General features: G+C 34.4%; 4 protein-coding genes across 10 annotated transcripts in view; 1 reads left to right on the top strand and 3 right to left on the bottom strand.

Moving 5' to 3' along the window:
- The window catches only part of LOC122530262 (chloride channel protein 2), a 44,314-nt gene extending 26,074 nt beyond the window's left edge, over positions 1-18,240 (bottom strand). The window contains exon 1 of one of the 2 annotated variants that reach the window (XM_043657070.1): positions 17,699-18,240. In XM_043657070.1, the coding sequence (XP_043513005.1) occupies positions 17,699-17,758 (60 nt within the window). In that variant the 5' untranslated portion in view covers positions 17,759-18,240. Of the gene's footprint in view, positions 1-17,031; positions 17,186-17,698 lie in introns of those variants that run through there. The other variant, XM_043657072.1, reaches the window with a different exon arrangement.
- Positions 3,032-7,373, bottom strand: LOC122530267 (uncharacterized oxidoreductase YjmC-like). Its single transcript, XM_043657086.1, has 2 exons — positions 6,143-7,373; positions 3,032-4,353 (listed from the first exon to the last, which is right to left on the bottom strand). Exons 1-2 carry the CDS (start codon positions 6,470-6,472, stop codon positions 3,499-3,501), a joined length of 1,185 nt encoding a protein of 394 aa, XP_043513021.1. The 5' UTR covers positions 6,473-7,373; the 3' UTR covers positions 3,032-3,498.
- Positions 18,241-20,274: 2,034 nt separating the features above from the next.
- On the bottom strand, positions 20,275-22,370 carry LOC122530273 (synaptobrevin-1-like). 2 transcript variants are annotated; one of them, XM_043657092.1, is made up of 3 exons: positions 22,229-22,370; positions 20,803-21,119; positions 20,275-20,717 (listed from the first exon to the last, which is right to left on the bottom strand). In XM_043657092.1, exons 2-3 carry the CDS (start codon positions 21,116-21,118, stop codon positions 20,671-20,673), a joined length of 363 nt encoding a protein of 120 aa, XP_043513027.1. In that variant the 5' UTR covers position 21,119; positions 22,229-22,370; the 3' UTR covers positions 20,275-20,670. The 2 variants fall into 2 exon arrangements, with proteins under 2 accessions (XP_043513027.1, XP_043513026.1); XM_043657091.1 differs by lacking the exon at positions 22,229-22,370 and adding an exon at positions 21,505-21,644.
- Positions 22,371-22,796: 426 nt separating this feature from the next.
- Positions 22,797-25,104, top strand: part of LOC122530295 (vesicle-associated membrane protein 2) — a 22,564-nt gene continuing 20,256 nt past the window's right edge. For 3 of the 5 annotated variants that reach the window (XM_043657123.1, XM_043657127.1, XM_043657128.1), the window contains exon 1: positions 22,798-23,137. In XM_043657123.1, the coding sequence (XP_043513058.1) occupies positions 23,136-23,137 (2 nt within the window). In that variant the 5' untranslated portion in view covers positions 22,798-23,135. Of the gene's footprint in view, positions 23,138-25,104 lie in introns of all 5 variants that reach the window. The other 2 variants (XM_043657124.1, XM_043657126.1) reach the window with 2 other exon arrangements.

Genomic DNA, 25,104 nt, shown 5'->3' with positions numbered 1-25,104 from the left:
ACGTACATATATATATATATAGATTATTAATCTTATGAAATGTATATCATAATTATGTGTGTGTGTGTATATATATATATATTATTAATCTATATATATCTTCCCATACAAAGAAATTAAAAAGAAAGAGAGAAATCAAAATGACAATTAGACCGTGGATTTTTAATTCAAATTTATATTTTCGTAAAAGTCATTTAAATGGTAAACTCTAAACAGAGATTTGTTTATGTCTATTATATTGTATATATATAATATTTTAATATTACATTATGATATTAAAATTTATATTACTTTCGTGTATGCGCAATTTAATGATGGAAATAAAAGTTATCAATCTATTTTCTACGTTTGACAACAGAAGTAGTTTTATTTATTTTTGCATATTCCATTAAAACAAAGTTCCTTTGCTACTGTAAAAATCAAAGATTCAGGAAGAAAGGGAAGAGAGAAATCAAACGTGCTAATTCTCTGGAAAACAAGGTCTAGGACGAAACTATACGAGAGAGTATGATCGAACACAAGCGACGCCGTTCGATCTAATGAGACAAGGCTAATTAACTATTCTTCGGACAATTAAAGAGACTCATCAGCCTGCCCGACAATGTATCTACGTTTCTACTTCTTTGGAAAGGAAATATCACATGAGTCACCTATATACGATTTACGACCGTTATCGCGTATTTTCTCTTGTATAATCGTACGTGAGTTCGATGTTTTTTCACAGTGATTATTTCCCCGAAGAAAAAAGTCCCTTCGCGGATTCGCTCGCGCGTTATCGTGGTAAGAAAGAAAGGAAGAAAAAGACTAAGATAGCCGGAGCACGCTTTCGCGGCCTGCTCGATAACCGTGGCAATAAACAAAGCGCGCCGATAACTTTTGAACTCTTTCTACGCTCGTCGTACAAAACACGTTATTCCCGTATCCTCGAAAAATCAACTATTTCTGAGCAACGTCGATCTTGATTTATCTTTCTTCTGGACACGAATTTTTTTTCTGTGGTGGAAGAAGTGCCAAATCGCACAGAAATTCTACTTTAATAAAATGCGAGATGATCGAAATTGAAAAAACAGATTAAAATAAATAGACGAGAAAGAGAAAGTTATTAACTAAACAAATTAAACGCGATATAAATTCCTGTATTTCCGGTTATTTTAATATTTCGGGGGTAGATTGAAGAATATATCAACGTATACATCAGAAAAGGTGAGACATCTTCTAGCTCGTTAGTATTGTTGGGTCAATTTAGATCAAGTTCCACTTGAACTCAAATCCAACATTTTACTCTTTAGTATTTGATAAAATTAAAAAACTGTTTTAAACAACCAAACTCCAAGAAGAATTGAATCAACACTATCGAATCAATTTAAATTAAATTATTCGATTCAAATTTATATTTTCTACATTACATTTTATACTAACGATCTTCGTCTGGTAAAATACAGACTGAAAATTAAAAAGTGCCGTGAATAAATTAAATTAGGCAACAAAAATTATTTAAAGTACTATCGAACCCAATAACCACAACCCAACGAGGGTTAATGATCTTTATCCCTCTTCGATTTGGCACAGATCTCGATCCAAGTCACGTCGTGACAACAAAACACATGAAAAGTGCAGTTTACAAACGCGTGCAATGATGAAATTTCTATTCGACATTTCTACGTGATACGAATAAACATAAAGGTTTGCAACTGGTAGGATGGAATACAAATTTCAATTATCTCTTGACTGTTTCGTCGAAGGAATTATCTTTGTAGAAAATTATAAAAGTATAATATAATTGCTCTAACACAGGAGAAAATAAGTTTCTTCTTTTATCACGAAGAGAGAAAGTACATTACCTAAACCGAACATGTAATAAATCAAATGATGAGTTTTCAATCTGCGATAATCGGAGTACAAAGGACTTTGTAAAAATTATCATGGTGGCAAATTAATTACGCTCGTACGTTCTCTCTTTTAATAACAAACCAATGATAACACTGGATCGAAGCAGACTCAGAGTCTGCGGAGTCTTCGCGATAACCCCTGTTTACGAAATCGTGAAAGAGAAAGAATCGTTTAATTAACCGTTTCTGATGGTTGTAAGCTTTCGTTATTTTTTAACGAGAATATTAATTGTTGCGTCGAAAAATTGTACAAAAAAAAAAAGTATACAAATGAGTCAATAAAAACAGACATATGAACTTGAAGGACTATTTCCACTAATAAATTTGAAATCGAATAGCTCGACTTTAATCATTTGGATATCTGTGTCAGCCGCGTTCATCGGATACGTCAAACTAAATTCCCCGCGTCGAAAAATAACGAAGCTAATCTTGGTTAGTGGTATTAAACACGTCCTTGCGAAAAATAATTACACGCTGTCACGAGATTTCACAGCCGTGCAGTGACGTGTGATCGCCGAAGCTCGCGATGGAAGATCGAATTTCTTTGATCGCGCTTCTACGACTAACGCAGATGCACGTGATCCTCAGCTAATGTTTCTCTACGTTTCTCCACGATCTCCAACGAAGCGTACAATTCTATGAATCTGTAAGCATCCATCGATCGTTCCCACCTTTCGTCGACCGATTATGCAAATGTCTCGTTTGTTGTCTACCGGTGAATCGATGCCGATAATCGCACGTTTCGATCGGTAATGAGTGCAATCGAGAACACGCGAGCAAGTCCAAGGCCATCGTCGTCGTCATCATCATCATCATCATCATCATCATCATCGACCAACAATGAGACCACAAGGATGGTTATGTCATCGTGAGCATCGTTTCCATTAAATTGACGAAACGTACACGCGAACTCGTCTCGTATAAACACTCTATGAAAAGAAAATGTGTTATTAGTCGGCGAGATTCGATCGATTGCACTGAGATTAGGATAATAAATAATTACGTTACGACGATACGGAGTGAACGTGCAAAGTGTAACTGAAAGCATCGATGACGATGATACATTCGTTTCGTGTCTTTTCTGTTAAGTACAATAGATTTTATATTTCTATAGATTATAATAATTGAACACAATTATATACATTTATATATTTAATATACTAAATATATTTATATAGTTGTACTCAATATAATATGAGAATAATGTTTTTCTTCGATAACGTGGACGGATAAGTGGATAGGTAAGTTCAAAAGTTGTCACAAGTGTCACACATGAAGATAAAACAGAATAAAGAATTGAAGGAAGCAGTGCATACATGGCGGTCTTCTTAACAGAAGATATTTTTCTCTAATAATGTAATAAAAACCTGAAGCTTGACACAAAAATGCCACCAGATATGTTGTAAAACACACGTTTGACTGAAAAGTTCTCTTGTTATTTTATAATTACCCAATCACCCTCGCATAATATCGATAACACGGAATAAATGTCTATCAAATCAGCAAATGTAAATATGTTTAAAAAATTCAACTAAAATCCATTTAAAGACAACTCTTTAAAAATCCAAATACTCAGTAGACTCAGTAGAACTAACTTCCTAATTAACCTCTAAGTAACATTTTTGGGAACAAGTTTCAAAGGTTCAATTCCCATATCTTTTGCAAATTCTTCGCACGCCTTTATCTGATTGGGATGATACGTAATGCCACCCTCTCTATCCACTCGTTCCATCGCTTGGTTCTCCGGATCCCCAGGAATCAAAACAGGCTTGTCCTTGTCCACGGCAGGCAAATTTCTCAGCTGTTTCAACAACTGACTCAATCTCTCCTTCGATCCACAGCCAAAAACTTGCGGATTTATGGCCATGAAGCAATGACCAAGATTAGCAATCTTTTCCTTGGTCTTCCAATGTCTGATATTAGGACCGAATTCACTCCCAGATAGAATTCCACAAAGAACTTCGACCATCAGGCTCAATCCATAACCTTTGTAGCCCCTAGTTATCTCCACTCCGCCAAGAGGCAACAAACGGGCAGCTTTGAACGCTTCTTCGGCGTCCGTGGTTACTTTGCCGTCCATTCCAAGCGCCCAGCCTTCGGGAATCGGTTCCTTCTTTCTGATCGCCAGCTCGATCTTCCCCAAAGCAACACCTGTCGTGGCCATGTCCAACAGGTACTCATCGTCGTCTAATCCCCCCATTCCCAGACCCATTGCATTCGTGCCTAAAGCTGACACTTTGCTACGAGTCGGGGCCATTAAAGGGCTGGTGTTGGTACAGGTGAAGCCTATGAGATCTTGTTTGATGGCCATTTTCGCATAGTAACTGCAGATGCCGTAATGATTGGAACCACGAGCTGAGACCATCCCGATACCGAATTTCTTAGCCTTCTTCATTGCTAGTTCCATGCAGAATTTACCGATCACCTGGCCTAGGCCGTTGTTGCCGTCGACCAATGCTACTGCCTGAAAATTGTTGTTGATCGAGCCATTGACGAAGTGAAGGAAATATCTTAAATACGTCGAAATTTATGTGTTTTACGTTAACAACTATGCTGAAGCTACTATGACTTTTAACCATACATCATGGTTAAGAGAGATATCACAGGATTTTGAAATGAGAACGTAAAGAAAGTGCCGGTTTCAATGGAATTTATGTCTCTCGAAGATTCCATTTCTTGAGGATCGACATCGTGTTAATGTGACACTTCATTTATGATTTTTTTCCAAACAATTTATATTGTCAAATTCTGTTGTTTAATACTAGCAATATTTACGTAATATCTTTTTCATCGTTATGTTTCCCAGATTCCATAATCTTATGAAATTTGAAGGAAATTTGAAGTATTTATAACAGTCTGATGAATAACAAACTACTGTTATTTGGTATAATTGTCAGAAAAGATGATTTACCTCTATAAATCCATTCACCACAAAATTTAAAAGATATATTTGTAAAATGTTGAACATTCAAGATTAATCAAGGCTTTCAATGCTTTTGATACAAGATTAATTCGGACTTAAGACATTTTTCACTATTTTTCAATTCATGAAGTTAATATAGCTTGAGAAGCTGTCGTATCTATTCAAACGGGATTAAAGTATTATAACACGAGATAAGTGTACGTTAGAAATTATCTGCTTTGTTTTCCAACGATATCTTCATTAGCAATCGAAATTATAATTGTTCTGTTTAATATGTTCGCGTAAAAGACATCAAGCAACAACTCGGAAATTAAATTTTCAATAATCGAAGCAATAACAGAAGCAATATAAATTCATGATCAAGACAAAGATCGAGTAATTTTCGCATGAAATATTTTAACGAGAGACATACATTTCCACAAGTAAACAGGTAGAAGCTGGATTCAGACTATCCGTTTCTTAAATGATTCTTCAATTACAACTACAGTCTTCCTTTTAAAAAGAAACGACACAGTCGGAATTGTCTGTAATTTCTAAGAAGGCTAAAAAAGATGAATAGAATAAATCACACGAAAGATAACCGCGTGATGATATCATAGTAATCTCTCGAAGTTATTAGTCTCCCTATTCGTTAGAATATTAGTGTAATAAAACGTATCCATGCACTGTGATCTCTCTCTGTCATTCAGTGACCGCGTGACAACTATACTTCCAATTGATCAAACGAATAATTAAAACCTCGTCGCTCCTCCAATCTCAGTTTAGACGCTGATCAAGTCAAAGCACGATGCGGAAAAAACACGATTTTCAACGTGCATTGAAGAATACACAATACAATCGATATATCCGTGTTCTTATCCGTGTAGTGTTTAATATATATCGTTTTAACATCATATGAAAATGATATGCAGACGTGTTAGCATATGCAAGTTTCATTCTGTGTGATTAATGCGCGTAAATTTCTCACGTTCTTGCGTATTAAATTGTACTAATCCTCTACGACGTACAACTTAAAAGTTAAATAAAAGTTACACATTTCGAAAATTTAATTTTAGCCGCTTGTTGCTCCGTTATGCAATTTATTGTTAAAAACAAAAATACCAAATGACTTGCTGGATTCTAATTCGTGTAAATAACAACAATTAACTAAGAATCTTTCTCTGTGATAAGTGAACGAAATTCCGATTGTGCACAATTAATATACTTGTATCGTATATTTTATCATTATAATTATACACACGATAAAAACATGGATATATCGTGTGGCATGCTATTTAAACACGCGCGTAACAGGGATCCCTAAGATGTATCGATCGCCTAACATAATCACCTGATAATCGGTAACAATCTGTGGCTTCGCGCATGGATCGGCCATCCCATCCTTAATATCCTGCACGTACATTGACATTCTGTTCATCCCATGACTAAAATGGCCACGATAGTCAGCGGTCATCAAATGATGACCGACGACATAGCCATCCTCGCACGATACTCCAACCTTGCACAGGCTCTCGGATATAAATCTGATCACCTCCTCTTTAGGTGCCACCATTTCTACGTCTTTCTGGCAGGATCCCATCCTTGCCCTCATCCAACCGAACGTCCAAGGTTTTAACAAGTTGGATGTACTCCACGAGACACTCGAAAGACTTTTGTACATGTTCGACACAATCTTTTTTTTGCCGGGAGACTTATCGAATTAGGACTGAACCAGTCAGTTTCAAGGGAGATCTACTTCTATTTGCTGACTTTTTATAAATAACTTGTATCGTCGAATTACTGACTATATTTGTAGCAACGTATACAAAACTGGTTGACAAACGATGAAAAATTCATCGACCTAGGTTATCACATTTTATCACGCGCGAACGTTAGAACGTTATTATCGCGAATAAACGTGATCCGCGTGAGAAATGTCTTAGAAAAGATGAAATTTAATTTCAATAACGTCCTTTCGCCGACCTTTGTAAATTTAATTTGATTTTCATACGTAATATTTAATCTCTTGATTTTTCTTAACAATTTTACAAAGATGAGCAATCTCAGAACCTCGTTGCCACGAGCGAATGATGGAAGTCTTTTAATCTTCTTAAACAAGATTCGACTTAATTTTAACAACGTTCTTTCTTATATATGTATATCGCCAATCGTATATCGTCTTTATGTATTTTAATTTCAGTATGTTCTTTCACAAATTATTCGCTTCCATCTTCAATTGCGTTTCAATTGCGTGAAGTTGATGAGATTGAATCGATCTTGGATTCATCCACGTTTGAATTTACCGCTCCGAGAATTTCTTCACCTGAGTTTACTTTCCCATCCTCCTTCTGCTATGTAATACTTCTTCAATCAAATATCCTTCGAAACGTTTATACGTCCACGCATCAGTCAATTCACAGAGAAATTCTTCTTCGAAACGTTCGAAACTCGATGAAAATAATTTTTTATTATCGTACATGCGCGTGTGAAATCTGATGATCTATAGATTACACGGCAACTTTCACGAATCGACGCTGCGTTGTACTAGTTTGCAATTCCGTTCACAGTGTGTTATCTAAATTTATCCATTGGCTAGACTGGCTGACGTGAAGAGGCGGGAATGTTCAAACTTTAATCTTACAATTTTCCTTCAATCGAATTCACACCTTCGAAAATAATTCTGCGGCATTTCTTTTTCGCGAAATATGAAACGAATTTCTTGAAAATTGTATCAACATACATACTTTCCAAATACGAAGAATAGATTTTATTTCCCATGTTTAATTCCTATTGCAATTTTCTGATCTTCTTCGCAAAATATGAATTGATTTTCTTCAGAATTGTGTCAATATATTTTAATTTCAATTTTTTCTTGCCATTTCATTTCAGCCAAATATTTAATTCAAAGCATCAGCTTTAATTTAGTGAAAATTTAATTGTATAGAAAAAGAAAGGCGAGATTATGCAACTTACGAAAAAATATTCGATGCATATTTGCTCGAACTGGTATTTATTTTACACTGTTTCTAGGTTAAAAAAAAGAATAACGTATGTCTATTTTTGTATCGATAAAACTTTTAACAACGATAACGTAACTACATACTTGAAAGACGTGTTTAACTGAATGAAAAAATACTTCAAAGCCAGAAATTGCTATGAAGTATCTATTCAGATATTCTTCCATTAAGATAAAAATCTTTCCTCCATCATTTTAATATTCTACCGCTGAATAGTAAGACGAATCTTTGATATCTTCACTCTCTTTTAACCAAGTCTTTCATATCTTACGTAAATTATAATAATAAATTAATGAAATATTATATATAATATGTATAATTCTATGTATTTAATACATTCGGACAGTATACTTCAGTACAAAATTTGTAGCGTCTTTCACACAAACTTTTTCGTACAGAAAAAATTGCTTTCCTACAAAACAAGAATATTACAATTATAACTTGATCTTTAAATTTAGCTCTACTAACGATAAAAATTGCAAATAAAATTTATTTTATCTCATTATGAAGAATAAAAATAAAATAAAACAATAAGAAGAATATTGAAAACATAGTGCTAAATTATAATTGTAAATTATATAATATTGTAATGAAATCATTTTAAAAAAAAATTATGTTTATTATATTTTTAAAAAATCAATGCGTCTCAAATTTTTGAGCAGAAGTATAGATCTCAATTTTTTCTTCAAAGAAATTTCTAACGAAGCTCGAACATTGTTCCAATTACACTGCTTCAAAACAATATGTTTGCCGATTGAAGAGGTCTCACGCAAGAAAAGGTTATCGTTTATCATCCGTTCCTATCAATTTTGTTCAATCAATAACGCGTTACACAAATCCTGTTATCACTTGCTTAAAAATCAATTACCAATTTCATTCAAGAAATCCCAGCAGTTAACGAGACATAAATTCTCTAGTATTCTGAGTCCAGTAAGTCTCAATCAGAGACATACGTATAATTATACATATATATTTCTATATTGCATGCAGATATTAACATTTTATACACAAAATTTTAATACACACATAAAACGTTTCAAATCTTTGTTTTTCTTTAAACATTTGAAATTTAACGTATGTAAACTACTTCATGTGTGCACTCGGTGACTGACGACTTTATTCAAAGATCGTATTCGAAGAGGTTGAAGCAAGGATCTGAACATATGTGATGGGGTCGTAAAGCGAACGATTTCAAAGATGCACTTCTAACAGCGTGAATAAAATGCACGTGACTCGTACACCGTGTGTAAAAGACAGGTTGCAAGGCAAACCGGCTGATCCAGCCGCAGAAAAATCGACAATCGAACCTGCGTTTCCGCGTGCATTCTACGCGCGACGCGCAGAACTTATGCAATTATATTGCGTGAAATATTTGGCACGTTCAGAAAAAAAATCGAGCAATGCCCACGTAATTTGAGGATGTACCGACTTCGACGACACGTGATTTTTCATATCGAAAGAAATGAGTGAGAAAAGGAAAAGAAAAAAAAGAAAAGGGGAACCGAACTATCGCGTGCCACGAGAAAACGACTCCTCGGTGTTGTGTGACGTTCGCCAGTTAACGTTTCACTTCGCTTCCTGAAAAACGAGTATTCTAAAATAATTTCAGTGACTGCAAGAAACACTTGCATACGACTGTGTTTATTATAGAATTAATTAAGTCTGAGTGCAGTAAATTTCATATTATCTAGGAATATTTTTTTGTCCTATTGATTAGAACGATTTTGAGAAGGGAATGTAGAGCCTGATAAAACCTGATAGCGTTAAAGCCTGATACCGCTTAAATTTTTAAAGAAAATAACAATATAAATCAACAAACGAGAATTATATTTGAACTGAATTTTTATTTTAATTTCAAGTTTCCAGCTGGTGAAATTGAAGTGAACTGAACCAAACTCAATTGATTAAATCAAGAAATTATACATTTCAATAAATAATTAAATCACCAAAGCAATAAATAAGACAATGAATTAATTGAATAAAATATAATTTTATGATCCAAATAATAAATTAAATTCATGACCAAATAAATATATTAAATATTTTATTAGATATTTTCCCCGATAAATATAGATTTTTTTGGAATCATTTCTAGTGCCTATTTATCTGATTTTTGAAAAAAGATTCTTCAATATACTCCGCATTCAACACTCACAAATTTATGAAACGATATTTGCAGCTTTAAATGTTTAACAAATCACGAGGTAATTTGAATCACGAGGATTTTGAATGGAAAAAGGTGGAGTAAGAAAGTATTTAGTAATTGATAGACGTAAGTTTATAGCCAACTGGTATCACCTGCACATCATTGCAGTCAAACTATCAATATTTGCGTTCTGGTTATATATGCGAAGTCGTCATATGTATATAAATACGTATACGTGCATATATATATACGAGCAGATATACGTAACAACAAACTGGCTGTACCTTGTCGCATGAAAATTAGTTGAATAGAATAGGTTGAAAATTGTTTCGATAATTTCCTATTCAACTCAAACTCAAAGAGAATAAAAAGAATTGACGAAGATTGTCTGAAATGATAAACAACGAATTATATCGAGAATGAAATAACAATAATTAAATATCCAGCAGAAATATTACAGTAGAAGAATTGAATAAAACGTAAAAAAAAGAAAGGAGAACTATTAGTAATTAATTAAATATTATCAGGGGTTTGTTTAATCCTTTAATTCTCATCTATCACTCATTTTTCCAACTTGATTCGTTCCTTGACGTCAAATTGACAGAATGGTAAAATGAACGTCTAGATAAATAGTTAAATTTGTAAATTATTTTACTGCGAACAAATAGACTACATTTCTATTCAATCACGTATAGATTCATGCAAATGGTGAATAATTCAATTTTATATGTGATTCTATTTTCTCTAATGACCATTTGTTTCGATTTTCATTTGTTAGAACTATGCTCGAAACTAGAAACGTTTATACTCCTTCGAAAAGACGATGCTTTGAATACTTAACTTAATACTGTGGTATAATTATTAGAAAATAATGTACTAAAATAAACTACCAAACTTGAAAATGAATATTTGCAACTCTCGCGGCAATTTTGTTATCAGAAATGTCAAAAGTACATGCTATACGTTAGAAAAATAGACTGTATTATTTGCAAAAAAAAATATTACATTTTGTAAGAAAAACTTTTGATGTCAAATTAACAGAGATGGATGAGAGTTAAGATTTGTCTCGTTTTAATTTTCGTTTAATTCAAAAGTAAGTAAGACTAGGAATATGTTTTCTCCTGGATGTTTAATTTCACTAATTTCCATCTATGCTAAAGAGAGAGAAAGAGAGAGAGAGTCTAGAGATCTCCTACTTATCGTTAACCTCTTATACGACAATCTCTCATCGAGAGATGTTATCGTCTTTGCATGTACATACGTACGTTTCATCAAGGACGTCTTGTGATAGAAACGCCGAACTAATCACGACGATAATTAAGCTCGTAAACTTTCGTTCGTATAAATTCGACGTTCAAATGCATCACCAAAAGCTATCAGAATCATTCAGGTGTTCAAAAGACCTTGACTTCGATTCTCTCGAATGCAATAATTTCGTGGACTAAGAGCAGTCTACCATTAGCTGCTCAAACTAATATTCCGTAAATTATTCTTGCTTTTTTATCGCTTCAAACTTTGAAATGCTGTAACAGAGCCGCTGAAATATTGCTCATTGCAGTGGTTTTAATTATTTCTTTGTTATCAATCGACAGGATGTGTAGGTGTAACAGATACAATACATAGTACGTAATATATATGAAATATAATCTATGATAATACTAATCTATGATAATGGAAATATGAAAAAATATAATATACCAAAGTGTAGTGCTTTTTATAACATTTAATAAGTTTAATTATATCTTGTCCTATCCATAAAAAAATCCATAGTCGAATCATCACAATAATCTTGGAAAAACCAATCTATTTGTATTCATTGTATTAAATAAATTTATGCATCTACTTATTTTTATAAAGTTAGATTATGTAACTGAGCATATAATGGTAATATTATAGAATTGAATAGAAAAGTAAAAAAAAAAACCGAATGAATTCATTATTGTATTACAAGTGGACAAATGAATACTAGACTGAACTGAATTGGATACTAGAAATTTAATTAAAATTTATAATATTTACACTGGCGTAAGCAAATCGATCACTGGCAGCTTTATTGCTAAATTTCTGACGGTATAACTCGCAGTTCGTGGCTCTTATCGGAATGTTTAACACGATAAAAGATTTACGACAGATAAACGAATTAGCGGATCATGAAGGAGAGAGAAACGCGGGCCACTAATACTGCTTATCTCACCTTCCGATGTAATTAGAAATCGACTAATCACCGTAATAATTCGTTTAGACTACTTGTGGATTGACGGTGTGAATTCCGGTTACGTATATACATATATTCATACGATTCCATTATGTTAATGCTTTGTTGCTTCCTCAAGGCCTTCACTGGAAATTAAGGAAAAAAAAAAGAAAGCGATATGCTTCTTGGTATTACTTATGTCATCACGGTACGAAAGTAGGTGTCTTGTGTCAAGCAATTATCATTGCTTATGATTAACGTGTCTTAATGTGAAACATGGATTCTCGTGTCTATTTTGAATAATATATTGCGTACAGAAATGTTTGGTTCAGTTATTGATATATTCCCCGCTTTTGGAGAAACTTTAATTTAAAGTATCACAAAAAGTATTATATAATATTAACATTAATATTAATTAAGATTAAGGACATTTTTATAAGTAGATTTAAATTAGAAAATATAAGGTTTAAATTAGAAAAAAATAAATTCAATTTATTTTTTAGAATTTAAATTTAGAAAAGGTACCATGAAAATTACTAATAGACTGTGGACTTAAGCTTTTATATTTTTAAATTATCACGAATGTAATTGAAGAAACAGAATCTCAATAGAAAATTGTTTCTTCTACATGTATCTGTTACTATGATTAATACTCTGCTTTGAATATTTTACATATTTTTGAATATTATGTGCGTTGCGTGAATGTTTGTATCTTCAAATTTTCTATAAATACATAAAAATTTGCAGTTTACTTAAAAAGTATAAATCCATTCTAATATAATTCCATTCAAATAATTTTTAATTCAGAAATTATTTAAAAAAAAAATACTTTAAATGGAAATCTTTAACTTCTTAAACTAACGCAGAAACTAGATTTTCTTAGAATCAATTGTTGAACAAGGGCTGCATTCAATCATATGTCAATTATTTCAAATATAGAATGATTCAAGCACGGTTCAATAGTTAAACACTAATATTATTAGAAAAAACGATAGTTAAAGGAACTCTTTTCCTGTTTTTACTTATTAATCCAAAGTCTACTTTATTAATTTTAGTAGTGAAGTAACTCACAAATTTACTTTAGATCAGTAAAAATCGTATAAGTCGTTTCGCACTAATAAATAGAAATATCGACAGAAAAGTATTGCTTACGATTACATCATACATATTCGATCGCGTTACTTAACCAGCCTTGGAAAAAAAAGAATATTGCGTTGTTTTGTGAAGTCGCAAGAGTAGATACTAAAAAAGGACTTATCACATGAAATCATCGAACTTAGCGGTGATAATATGATGTCAGTATCGATTATAAAATTTATATTGAAATAATTAATGTTTCATTTCGCAAAAATTTCAATTTCAAATTTTATTTTATTGGCTACGATTCTTGAATTTTTATGGTTACACTGTTATATTTCATATTTATATTTTCAGCAAGAAGAAAATTTTAAGAACATAAAACTGAAACGAGAAATCATGCGTGCGAATAAAACCTAATTTGTATTTATTTTAGTCGAACGGAAGATATTTGTTATCGTGAAAAAAATATTGTTGGATCTAAAAAATGACGGAAAGAACGTAGCAAAATTAGGTTGGTACGAAATTTCATTTTTCAAGTATAACTTTGATTATGCCCAGTTTAATCAATTTACATATTTTATTACAATATATTTTTTCCACAAACAAATTCCTAATGAAAGTAATAAGAATTATCAATTTAAAAATTTCTAGAGTGAAGCTGCTAACGTTTTTCGTTTGTAGTCCCCTTTAAATAACTTATACAATAAAAAATTATTCAAGTGAGATGCAGGATGTCTTCAACTTCCTCCAGAAATTTTCAGGGCATTTACATTAAATGTAAAGTTACAGAAGAAAATCACAGGAATGCATTTCTAACGATTAATAAAATGATTAAGATATTACTAAATAGAATTCGTTCTAATTATGATATTTCCATTCGGAGTTAAGATATCTTTAAGATATTTTTATTAAAAATTTCATTTTATTCGAACAAGATATAATTATTAGAAATAAATGTAATAAACGTATAAAAAGTGTAATAAAGTGTAATAATACACGATTTACAGGAAATTTCTTTTTCTTCAATGTGAGGAAATATCTTTAATAATTAATATACTTAAGCTTCGAAATATGCACTAACCTTATAAACCCAATATTAAATCAAAAAGAAATCAGACGCTTTTAGTTAACATATAATGCGAAAGAACACTCATGAATGATTAAACGAGCGCAAGAATCAGGTTGGTAAATTGACCAAGTAGTTAATTTACGATGAGCGGGTTAATACATCAAAGTAAACCATCAATGAACTATAATGAAAGGAACGTACTCTGAATGAAATACAGAAAAGAGAAAACAAATGAAGAAAACACTCTAGTGCTCGAATAATTTAACTAACTGATCTCTAATGGACTTAGGAAAATGTAAATAGAAAATGACGATCAGGAGAAATCAATTTCTTCGATGGATCGAACAAAAAGTTCACACACGGCTCGAGGAGACGAGAAAGAAGAAAAAGATATCAGGTCTTCTCAACGAGAAGATGTAATTTACCAGTTTTCGTTTCTTCTGTATGTCTGCCAATAACTGTTACGGAGAGATGACTTTTTGTTTAGTCTTTCGATGGATAGCTATACCTGCGAGATCGTGAAACGGTAGCCTAGTCACTCTATTTTTAATACATGTATATAAATATTAAAATGCCGGTTCGACGAATTAACATCGTTGGAATGTTTCCTTTCTTTAGCTCTCGATTGGTACCGTTGGATCGTAAATGATTCTAGTAATTTATGCTACATTTTTGAAATTGATTTTATTTTTTTTATTGGTAATAAAATTCAATAAAATTGAAAATTTTATGACTAAGTAAAGTCAGAAAATAAAGAATGAAGAATAAATATTGATTAAATAAAGAGAAAATTCAGTTACGAAAAATAACCAAAAGTAGAGAATAAAGATAAACTAGGAATAAATAAAATAGCTAACGAAATGAAGAATCAAAATTAAGAAAAGTAAAGTTCTGTAAAAATAATTGTAAAAAAACTAGCTAGTTTAACTCAACTTGTTACATTCCCTAATGAGCTAATGGTATTAGTCAAAAAATTAAGAAAACTTCCTTGCACTGATAATAAGTTCTTTCGTAAATTAGCACACGATATAAAAAGTGGATAGAAATCCAGAAACGAATCGTTTCATAAAAATGTAAGTTAAGAACTAACGATATAAAATTCTCGAAAGGAAATCTTGCACACTAACAATCGCGTTGGAGCTTTCTTCTCGTAATTATTATCGTCAGTAGTAGCGAGCCAACACAAGGAGGAGAAATATCGAGAAATGGCAAGCATTTCATAAAGAACACGAACAAGACATAAAATTTTCTATTCTATTTGTACCTCGTCCAAGAAGAACGTAATACGCAGTGGCGATCGTTTCAAACTTCCTTTCACAATTATTCTTCTCGCAAGCAGGAAGACAAACAGAAGAGACGTCGAGAAAAATGGCAGGCTGCCCTAGAATTTCGCGGAGGGTGTTTCGAAAGTGACGCGACGCGTTCGAGGACGCATTGTCTTCGCGGTTGCTACGATACAAGGTCTGAAAATCCGACGGCGAAGTTGGCAGACTTTGTTGCATTATTTGTTGCAAAATCACGTCTGCACGTGAGGGTAGAAAGAAGGGAAAAAGAGGAACGTTGTTAATCACATGAGTCACGCGGTCAAGACGAATAGAAAATCGCAAGAAAATGTGGTTTCCTAAGACCGGATCGTATAAGAACATAATTTATCGACAATTCATAAACACCGGTTTAATAAAGAGCCTAGATTGAATTTTTCAAATGTTCTTGGAATAACGTTTTAGACTATGTCTAGAAGTAGTTTAATATTATACACTACTAATAATATATATGTATCGTTATTATTCGTTGATTAAATTTCCATTCGATGTACGCAGGAACTTTCGATTATTAAATCGAGAACTTTCGAAATAATAAACTTGCTGTCCTCGCCGATTCCTCGTTAGAAAATTTATTAGTTTTTCTACATTAACTACATTCCAGCGCAGAATATTCTATTATTCGAATATTTTGTTATTCAAACAAAATATCTTATCTCGTACTAATCTATTATATGATTTGATGTTCGATGTCTTTTTCTTGATTATAAAAAGAACTTACTAAAAAAACATACAGACAAGAATTTATAACGTTTCAAGGAGATATTTGACGAGATATTTCGGAATTTCATTAACACTGCAGTGAGAAGCGATTATTACAATTACGTTCGTATTTAGTAAAGAACTGATATAAAACAGGACTATGCATCTGAAGCATATAATAATTGTCAAAGATGGCCCCACTGAATAATAACGAATATTGATATAATGGATTGTTGCTGTTTAAATATATATCTTGTAATTTCTATATATATTTTTAGATTTGTTTCAAGCTTGACCAATATAATCACGATAGTTGATGGTCATATATTGCAGCAGTAATGAAATTTTAAAATGTTACGCGTAATATTTTCATAAACATATAAACTTTCGTGACCAACTACACGTATCGTCCGTTTCCGTGTTTCAAATTCTTCCTTCATCTTCTAAAATATACACATCTGCAATGCAATTCTCTATGTCAACTAGTTTGCAACTAGCTACACGACGAACACCGTTGTCTAGGAATTCCGTGAAACCAGAACAAACAAGCGAATCTCCTGATAAGAGATAACTTAAAACTCGAAATGGAAAAGCACTTGTACTCGTGATTTTCAGGTCACAAAACAAAGACGACCCATAGAGAGCCGAGTGTGTTAAAACACACATTTCTGACGTGATTCACGACAGTCTATGCACACAAGTGCGTGTCTGTCACGATCCGATAAATTAGCGAAGGTTGGCCGTTTAGGCGTGGTGATCAGCTGACTATCAGCTGAGAACGGATCGGCGAGAGAGTGTGGGTATAGCGTATTGAAAATGCACGCGTGAAAGTAGAGAAGCACGTGGTGTCTCTCTGTCCCTGTCCCAGGCGCTCGCAAGCAAACTATTCGCGGCTAGCAGCGCACCGTGGCCAAGAATAAACATGAAAATAGGTTCGCAACCCTTGCTTAGCGTCGCTTTCGCTTAAACTCTCGTATATTATAAATCGTCCAAACGAAAATAATCGGTTGTGTCTATAATTTATCATAGATCAACTTATCGTTCGTTTATTGTTCGTATTGTATCGTGTTTTCCCTCGACAACTCGAAAAAAACACAGTCACTAAGGTAAGTGTTTTCACTAACAATAAATCTGACTGTCATGCCTATTGGTGTGCTCTAACATTCAAAAAAAAAAAAAATCTAATATAAAAATACTTCTTTTTTTTGTTTCAACGATTTAATAATTTAACTTACATAGAATTCTTCAATATTTTATCAGAAGACTAATACTGAAACGTATAAACAGAGACAAGTATACTGATACGATAATCGTAACATTAAAAACATTGAACGAGTGTTGAAAACTTAAGATACAGAAATCTGAGGATAAACTTACCAACGTGTTTTGATACCCCAGACCGTACTCGTGGTTCTCTTCGATCCCGGACGATGCCATGTTGAAGCTTTGATCACAGAATCGTGCACTATTCGAATTCGAAACTCAACGCGACACGAAATGAACAAACTGACGAACGAGTAAGAAAGGAGAGCAGAAGGAGATTAGATCAAGCTAAATCTTCACTAATCGTTATTGTCTCTTCCTTTTCCCCTCCTGTCACCGCGGTTTATCAAACACGATCCTTGTTTTGGACACATCTATCGTCTTAGACGAGTACCGAACGATTTTCGAGCATTTCTAGCCGAGCATCGGCCACTCGGAAACTCATCCGCGTCTCTCGCCAACTCGACGATCCTTTCGTACGTACACACCGGTTCCAAAACACGATACCACTCGACTGTTCCGCTCGTCTTTCAATATTTATAAAGTTACAGATAAGTAAGCTACGCGTGCGATTATACAGGCGCATCGGCAAAATCACGTTTCGTCATACGGATTACTTTAGGTAACTATCGGTTTCGTCACACCTGTTCCTTCCTTCTTCTTTTTCTTCTTCCTCGTCTTGCGTCTTCGACGAAAAGAACGAAACGATTTTCCGATTTATCGGCAGTCTATCCCGTCTGGATCGTAAACATTCCAACAGTCGAACGCGCGAGTAAAGACAGCGTCGCGTATCCCGCTAACGCGGTTCCAAACACGCGCACGATAGCCACTAGCTGCTGTGAAACGTGCGTCGAGACCGGCTATCGAACAATCGTACGAAAAGAAAAACAATTAGCCCCCCACCAAAAGTCGTTACGAAAATTCTACCATATGCTTCACTTTCGTGTTTCTACTAATTTTCTTACAAAACAGTATTGTATCTGCGATCTTCCGGTTAATCGATTCGCGAGTTAAATCCGACTTTTACGAAACCGATCCAACGAACGATCCAAAGATTGGCGAGAACGGAGCAATCACGAAAACTAATTCTCTTCAATAGTGATATAAACAAATACGTGTGCAAGAAAGAACGCGTATAGAAGGTGTGATGTTCCTCGAAAACTTTCACTCGTTCCACGACAAACTTGTTTTCGTAATTTGTTGTCTGAGTGGATATTAAAACGTAAGCATATACGAGATGGTTCTCAGTGAGACGGAGACGATTCGAAGGGTCTCGAGGGTCGTCTGACCTACGATATCGTTGATACGAGACGCGCTTCACGAGCGACTGTCCGGTTGGACGGTCGTCAGCCGACTGATAGGTGTATGAATGAAGCGGCTGAGATTTCTGCCTCGGTTTACAGGAAAAATCGGTATCCTGCCCCGGTCGGTTGACACTATTCGACACGTGACTTCGACACTTTGTTTATTGTGTGTCAACGATCATTTGACTATCTGCGGTTTCGCCGTTTTCGTCAAACATAGGCGCGACGATGGTGATATCGACACGCTCCTAAAAACGATTCCGCTGGAAATGGCTGACATATCAGATGTAATTGCTAATCTCTGGCGAGCTCTAGCAGATAATTCGATCAGCGTATCGACTCACGCGATAGACTTATGATTATATGTTATCTCTCGTACGCTCTCTACAGATGTAATTATGTAATTCAAATTAACCGAGATTGTCTACGAGTTGACTGTTGCTCGTTTGTTCACTAAATATCTCCCCTTTGGGACAAAAAATCGAAGGAAGGAAATGACGAATTTGAGTATCCTTCCCAAGAAAATTCGTAACACGTAGCACTGAAGCTGAAGTTTCTTTGTTTACGAAGTATTATTTACGTTAGTGAGTAGAATAGAGCGACAGAGGAAAAAAGAAAAATGACGCGCATAACTGACCATTTTGCTCTATTGTCCCGTTAAATCGTCCTTCGATCGCGGTTACAGACATCAGATCTTGATTATCGATTCATGCAATACCTCCTCTCTATTCTCATATAAGCGCTACACCTTCCGGGACATCATTCAAATAAACACCTCACCTCCTCGATAATTAGCCATCGACGATGCACTAATCATTCGTGATTATTTTGATCAAACGGGCCGGATCAAACGAGCAAACGAGCGTCTAGCTGGATCGTGAATCGAATGAACAAGTGTGCAGGTGTGTTTGTTGCCTACGTATGTAAATCAACGAGGTGTAAACGTGATTTATTATCAATTTCAATTTAAACACGTAATACGAGTTTCAATTTAATACGTAATACGATAAGAAGATACGGGTGACAGGAGCAGGAAAGTTTGTGAACTTTTTTCTATGTTCCCGATACAGAACGATTCCAACGATTGACTCGAGTTTCACCGAATTCGACGGTCTTGATGTCACTCTGGTATCAAGAAGCATGGCGGTATTCGTAGGAGAACGTCAGTACATGAATATTAATGAGCGCGAACGTTCTAGGTACGTAATCGCGATGGGCTTTGGAGTCGAATGGTCGCACTGAGTATTATCAAATGCTTTTTCTATCGTTTGGCACCACTGTGTTTGAACTATAGACATATTTGAAATTGTGCATAGGATCGTTGGACGTTGATGTTTGGAGAGGAGCAAAGGCGAAACGGAAGCCTGAATTATATTAAGTCCGATGGAAAAAAGTATAAACGTTATATTATATATTATATATCGATAATAAATGTACAATAAGCATCATAACAAGATAACATTATGAAATGTATTGTCCGTTCACAGATTTACGGAAAGGCCACCCATTATTAATACTGTAATTAGTCTAATAAATTGTGCGTTTGAATAAGTTTAAATCTCAAAAATATACATATATTTCTTTTCCTTTTTCACCCTTTTTTCCCGTATTAATTAGATAGCAATTCGTTTGGACATAACGTGTGAATCGTGTGTTTTTACAACCATCATATATTATCTCTAACTTTGTGCACGCTTACCACTTACTCTGCTGGAATTAACTTTGACTGTTAGACATAAATTAACAATTCCAGAGCATTATATCCCATTTGATACAATGCAATCACTTAGAGGGATTGTCAGAACTCGATGAACCTGACACGGTTGAAACTATTGCAAACATTAAAATATATCCATTTAAATCTATAATTCAATGCTACTATATATGTATATATATTTTAGAAATATCACTCACCGATGATGATAATAAGAATGAGCACGCATATAATACCAATGATGATCATCATTTTAAGATTTTTCCACCAGTATTTCCTTTTTAATTTTCCTGCTTGTTGCTCAAACTGAGTTGCTCCCTGCTGCAAAGCGTCAGCACGATTCTCCAATTCAGACAGCTTTTGATCTCTTTCCAATACTTTCTCCACGTTAACTTTCATTATTCCCACAACTTCATCAACAGTTGCTTGTGTTTGTTGCAACTTTTTAGTTGAAGCCGGCTGCGAACTCCGTGGACCACCCACTTCTTCATCTCTCGAATTACCACCACCTTCCATTCTAAAATCAAACCAAAGAAATCACATATAATAAATTGTAAATCCAAATTCAAACCAACATCGGTTTTTGTTGCTACTTTACATTAAATTCTGATATTATAACTTGTGGTAAAGTGTAACAACATATAGCAACTGTTGAACACACCCATAACCTCAAAATTCGCAAGACATTTAAACAAGCGAAATTATTCAAGTATAATTTTGTAGGATACGTTACGATTTTTAACGAACACAATATAAATGTAAGACCGTTATTAAGTTAAGCGTACTTAACAATACAATACACTTATATATGTACTTATGTTTACAGTTATGCGATACGATTTCACTGAAAATACTGATTTGCGTTGCTTTATAAAGTAAAGAAGAAAATAACGACAACTTACTCGAAAATGAAAGATTTATGAAGACCTTAATAGGGATGCGAATTGTTCAAAGATAATTACAGTTATCCCCAAATTCTACTTCGATGACGAGTACACTTTACAATTGTGCGTGACATATGGTAAAGATGGCGGTACCCATGACGTCATGTTTATTATGAAAAGACACATCAAATGCAACAAACGACTAAGTACTTTTTCTAATCTAATCTTCAATTCATAAGCTAATATTATGAAATACAATCATTCGAGAGATACGGACATTTTCTTACGTTCATTTTCAAATTTACAGTGACATGGACTTTAAATTCAAATTGTGTACGTGCTGCCATCTCGATTCAATTATATATATCATGAATGCATTCGAAATCTTTGATACCTTCTATTCTACTTTATTTTCTAAAATTGCAATGATACTTGCAATGACTGCAATGATGAAAGATATTTTTACTTGTTAATAAATAATACGAATAATATAAAAAACGCGTAATTTTTTTTTTATAGTCCAAAGTTCACAGAAGACAATTTTAAAATACAAGTATATAATTATAAACCCACCAATATTTACATAGGTGTTATAACGGAATACTTGTCTAGCTGTTAAAATAAACTTTAACGAGTAATAACTTGCATTCGGATTAAGTTCAAAGAACGGTAAGCTATCGAATTTCGCAATTATGAACATGATCTTCCTCAATCTCGTGAAATACACGTTTGAAAAACTCACCAAACGAATGATCCATCGTGCAACTTCCTCCGTGTTCATTCGACGACATTAGAACAAAGCGAAATTCACGATGACACCTTCGCCTCGCGACAAAAATCGTAACGAGGGCATAAATAAAACATCTTGCGGATGCTCGTGCGCGTATTCTCATCGCGTTACCAGGACCGTACGAACTTGCGGATACTTCAGTTCTATGCGGGAAACAAAAATTTTTCCAATTTTAACCCAAAAGATCAAATCCTTAAAACCGTCAAACGAGACCTCGACGAACCTTAACGTTTCCACTATTTTATAAATATCGAGGTTTTATTCAATCGCGGAGCGACGAGAATAAGTATCGAAGTTACGGAACAGGGAGGCTAACAGCGTCGGTCGTTGGCCTATTTTCGCTGGCAGAAGAGCCAGGGCCTTTGAGAACCATGCTCACGTTCCTGACTTACATTCAGGGTGTGTTTGCGCATGAGGGTTGAGTCCGACTCGCCTTTATTGACTGGAAATACCTACGCATGCGCTTTACTCACTGCTCCGAGCCATAACTCGAACTTTCTCGTTCGATACATCGATCCTCGTACCCTAATCACCAACACGAAAATTTCTTTTATATCAATATTCCAGCCAATGTACCTCGTACACCGTCTGATTCGAGGAATTTTTCAATCGATCTGACGACCGGTGGAAAGAAATCGAACGTGCAGGATAGTTAAAACCGGGAACACGGTGGGCACGATTCAAATTGCTCGAGGGTAGTCGAGATAACGGTGAAGCGACGGCGCGGCGGTACCGCTGGAAATTTTATCAATACCGCGGCCGTGTAGTCGGTGACAGTCGCTCGTGATAAGTACGCGGTGATCTGACGAGGTTGGCAAGTAGCTCTAGTTCAAGAAACCAACAGCGACCGACGAACAACATGTGAGTAGAAATCTTCACGATTTCCATGGAAATTCCGAACGATCGTGTGTTCGTAGAGGAGTGTGCTCACGTTACGTTCGAGAAAAGATAATTCGAGAAATTCGTGGTGAGCTGGTGATCACTGCGAGCGAGTCTATATCGAGGCGCTCCGCGAATCTATAACGCTTAATCGCGGACGGAGACATGGAATTTCTAGCCGCGACAAATTGCCCACATCGAGGGCTGTCGGATAAAATCGACGTGACGAAATCGATAGACACCTCAGCGAAGAGATGCAAATCTTTCGTTCGTCATCTTCGTCGATTTTCACGACTGATTAAAAGAGAAACGACGAAAACGTTTGATTTAGCCTGAAATATCTTCGAATTTTCGGTGATGTAGATGAACGAGCCTTGCTGCTTTCGTATTGCAATCCTATCTCGAATTGTTTGAATGTTATATGAAAATTAATGCGACAACAGACATTCGTAGAAAGTAGTTGCTCTATATGCACAAGTGTTTAGATTAAATTTCGTTCAACGTAAAGTCGAACATAATTCGGTGGCTACTTATTTGTAGAATTCAATTGTTACAAGATGGATTTTAAGACGCAATTTCCTAGACCTGGTGTCGCCAATCGATCCCCTTGCACAGCTTGTTCGCAACACACTCCAGAATTTCCAATAAATTGCAGCAAAGCTTAAAGCAGACCACAGGGGTGATTTCTTTTCAATAGTGAAATTGCGGTCATTGAATTCTGCGATTCGATCTCGTGCCTTTCCTCTTTACGATCGAAGTCTACGAGCATCAAAAACGAAAGGAAGCAACTTACGATTATACTGCTATCATTTAACTGATGGTTTTCCCATCGTTTTCGTCTTCTGTAATTGCTCCCGATTGAAAATTGGAATTTTAATTAAACTTTTTTCTGGAAACTTTCCCTCAAATTTACAACTTATGACTCTGCTATTATCGTTCAGTTCCATTTCGCCCACCATCTTTGTCCTCTGTAACTTTTCCTGGGAATTCGCAATTTTGTTAAATTTTTCTCTGAATTTACTCTAAATTTTTTTTTTGTTTCTCCTGGAAACATTTTCTGAATAATTTTAAGAAACGTAGGTTTCTATCGATGGATTCTTAAGAATTTGATGTTAATTTCATTAACGATATTCTGTAAATCGTTTTTCGATATCGATCGGTATCACATATGTTTCTGATAATTGGCAAAATCGCGAAATTTAATTAGGGACACACACGTACTGGTAGCAATCAGTCGCGAAACACAACGGACTGTACGCTCTGCTCGTAGTTTCTATATTTAGATAATCAATGAAGAGCACATTTACAGCAATGTTCTACGACTTTAACGAAATAGAAATGGCCCGTTTTCCGGCGTATGTCGAATGTCTGGCTGCAAGTAGATCGTCTCAGACGAAGTCAGACAAGACGTAGAGCATCACTAGAACAACAGGTCTACATAAAACGTATTTAACGTATTTATTATTTCCATCTGTATTTTATTACAACAAATTTTAGATTTCATATTTGTAGAAAATATTTTCATTCAAATATTTCTTAAAATACGTTTTGCTTTCTTTAGATACTCGTGACATTAAGCTGCTTAATCATAACTGTTTCTGTTTTAATGTCTAACATATTCAATTGTCTATAATTAACTGAATCGACATTAGAAATATAAAACTTGTATCAAAGAAATTAGAACAAGGAATAAAAAATTTACAATATAATAAAGGAAGCTCTTATTTATACATTTTGCTAAAAATTGTTCAAATTTCTAAAAATGCGCTATTGTAAATTTGTAAAATTACGAATTGACCACTTTCACCATTTTGATACGAAGTTTAATTTCTTATAAACTTTATACAACCGGAGCTTAAAAGAATAAATGTTTGACGTCAGTACAAGCTAACGTAAAGTTTCAACGAAGTAAGCTATCTTTCCGAGAACCCTTTGCTTTTCCAAAAAAA

The sequence above is a fragment of the Frieseomelitta varia genome, unplaced genomic scaffold, assembly GCF_011392965.1.
Source record: "Frieseomelitta varia isolate USP_RPSP 00005682 unplaced genomic scaffold, Fvar_1.2 scaffold_337, whole genome shotgun sequence".
Taxonomy (NCBI): Eukaryota; Metazoa; Arthropoda; class Insecta; order Hymenoptera; family Apidae; genus Frieseomelitta; species Frieseomelitta varia.
Note: the sequence above shows the minus strand (reverse complement) of the source record. Positions and strands in the feature narration are given on the sequence as shown.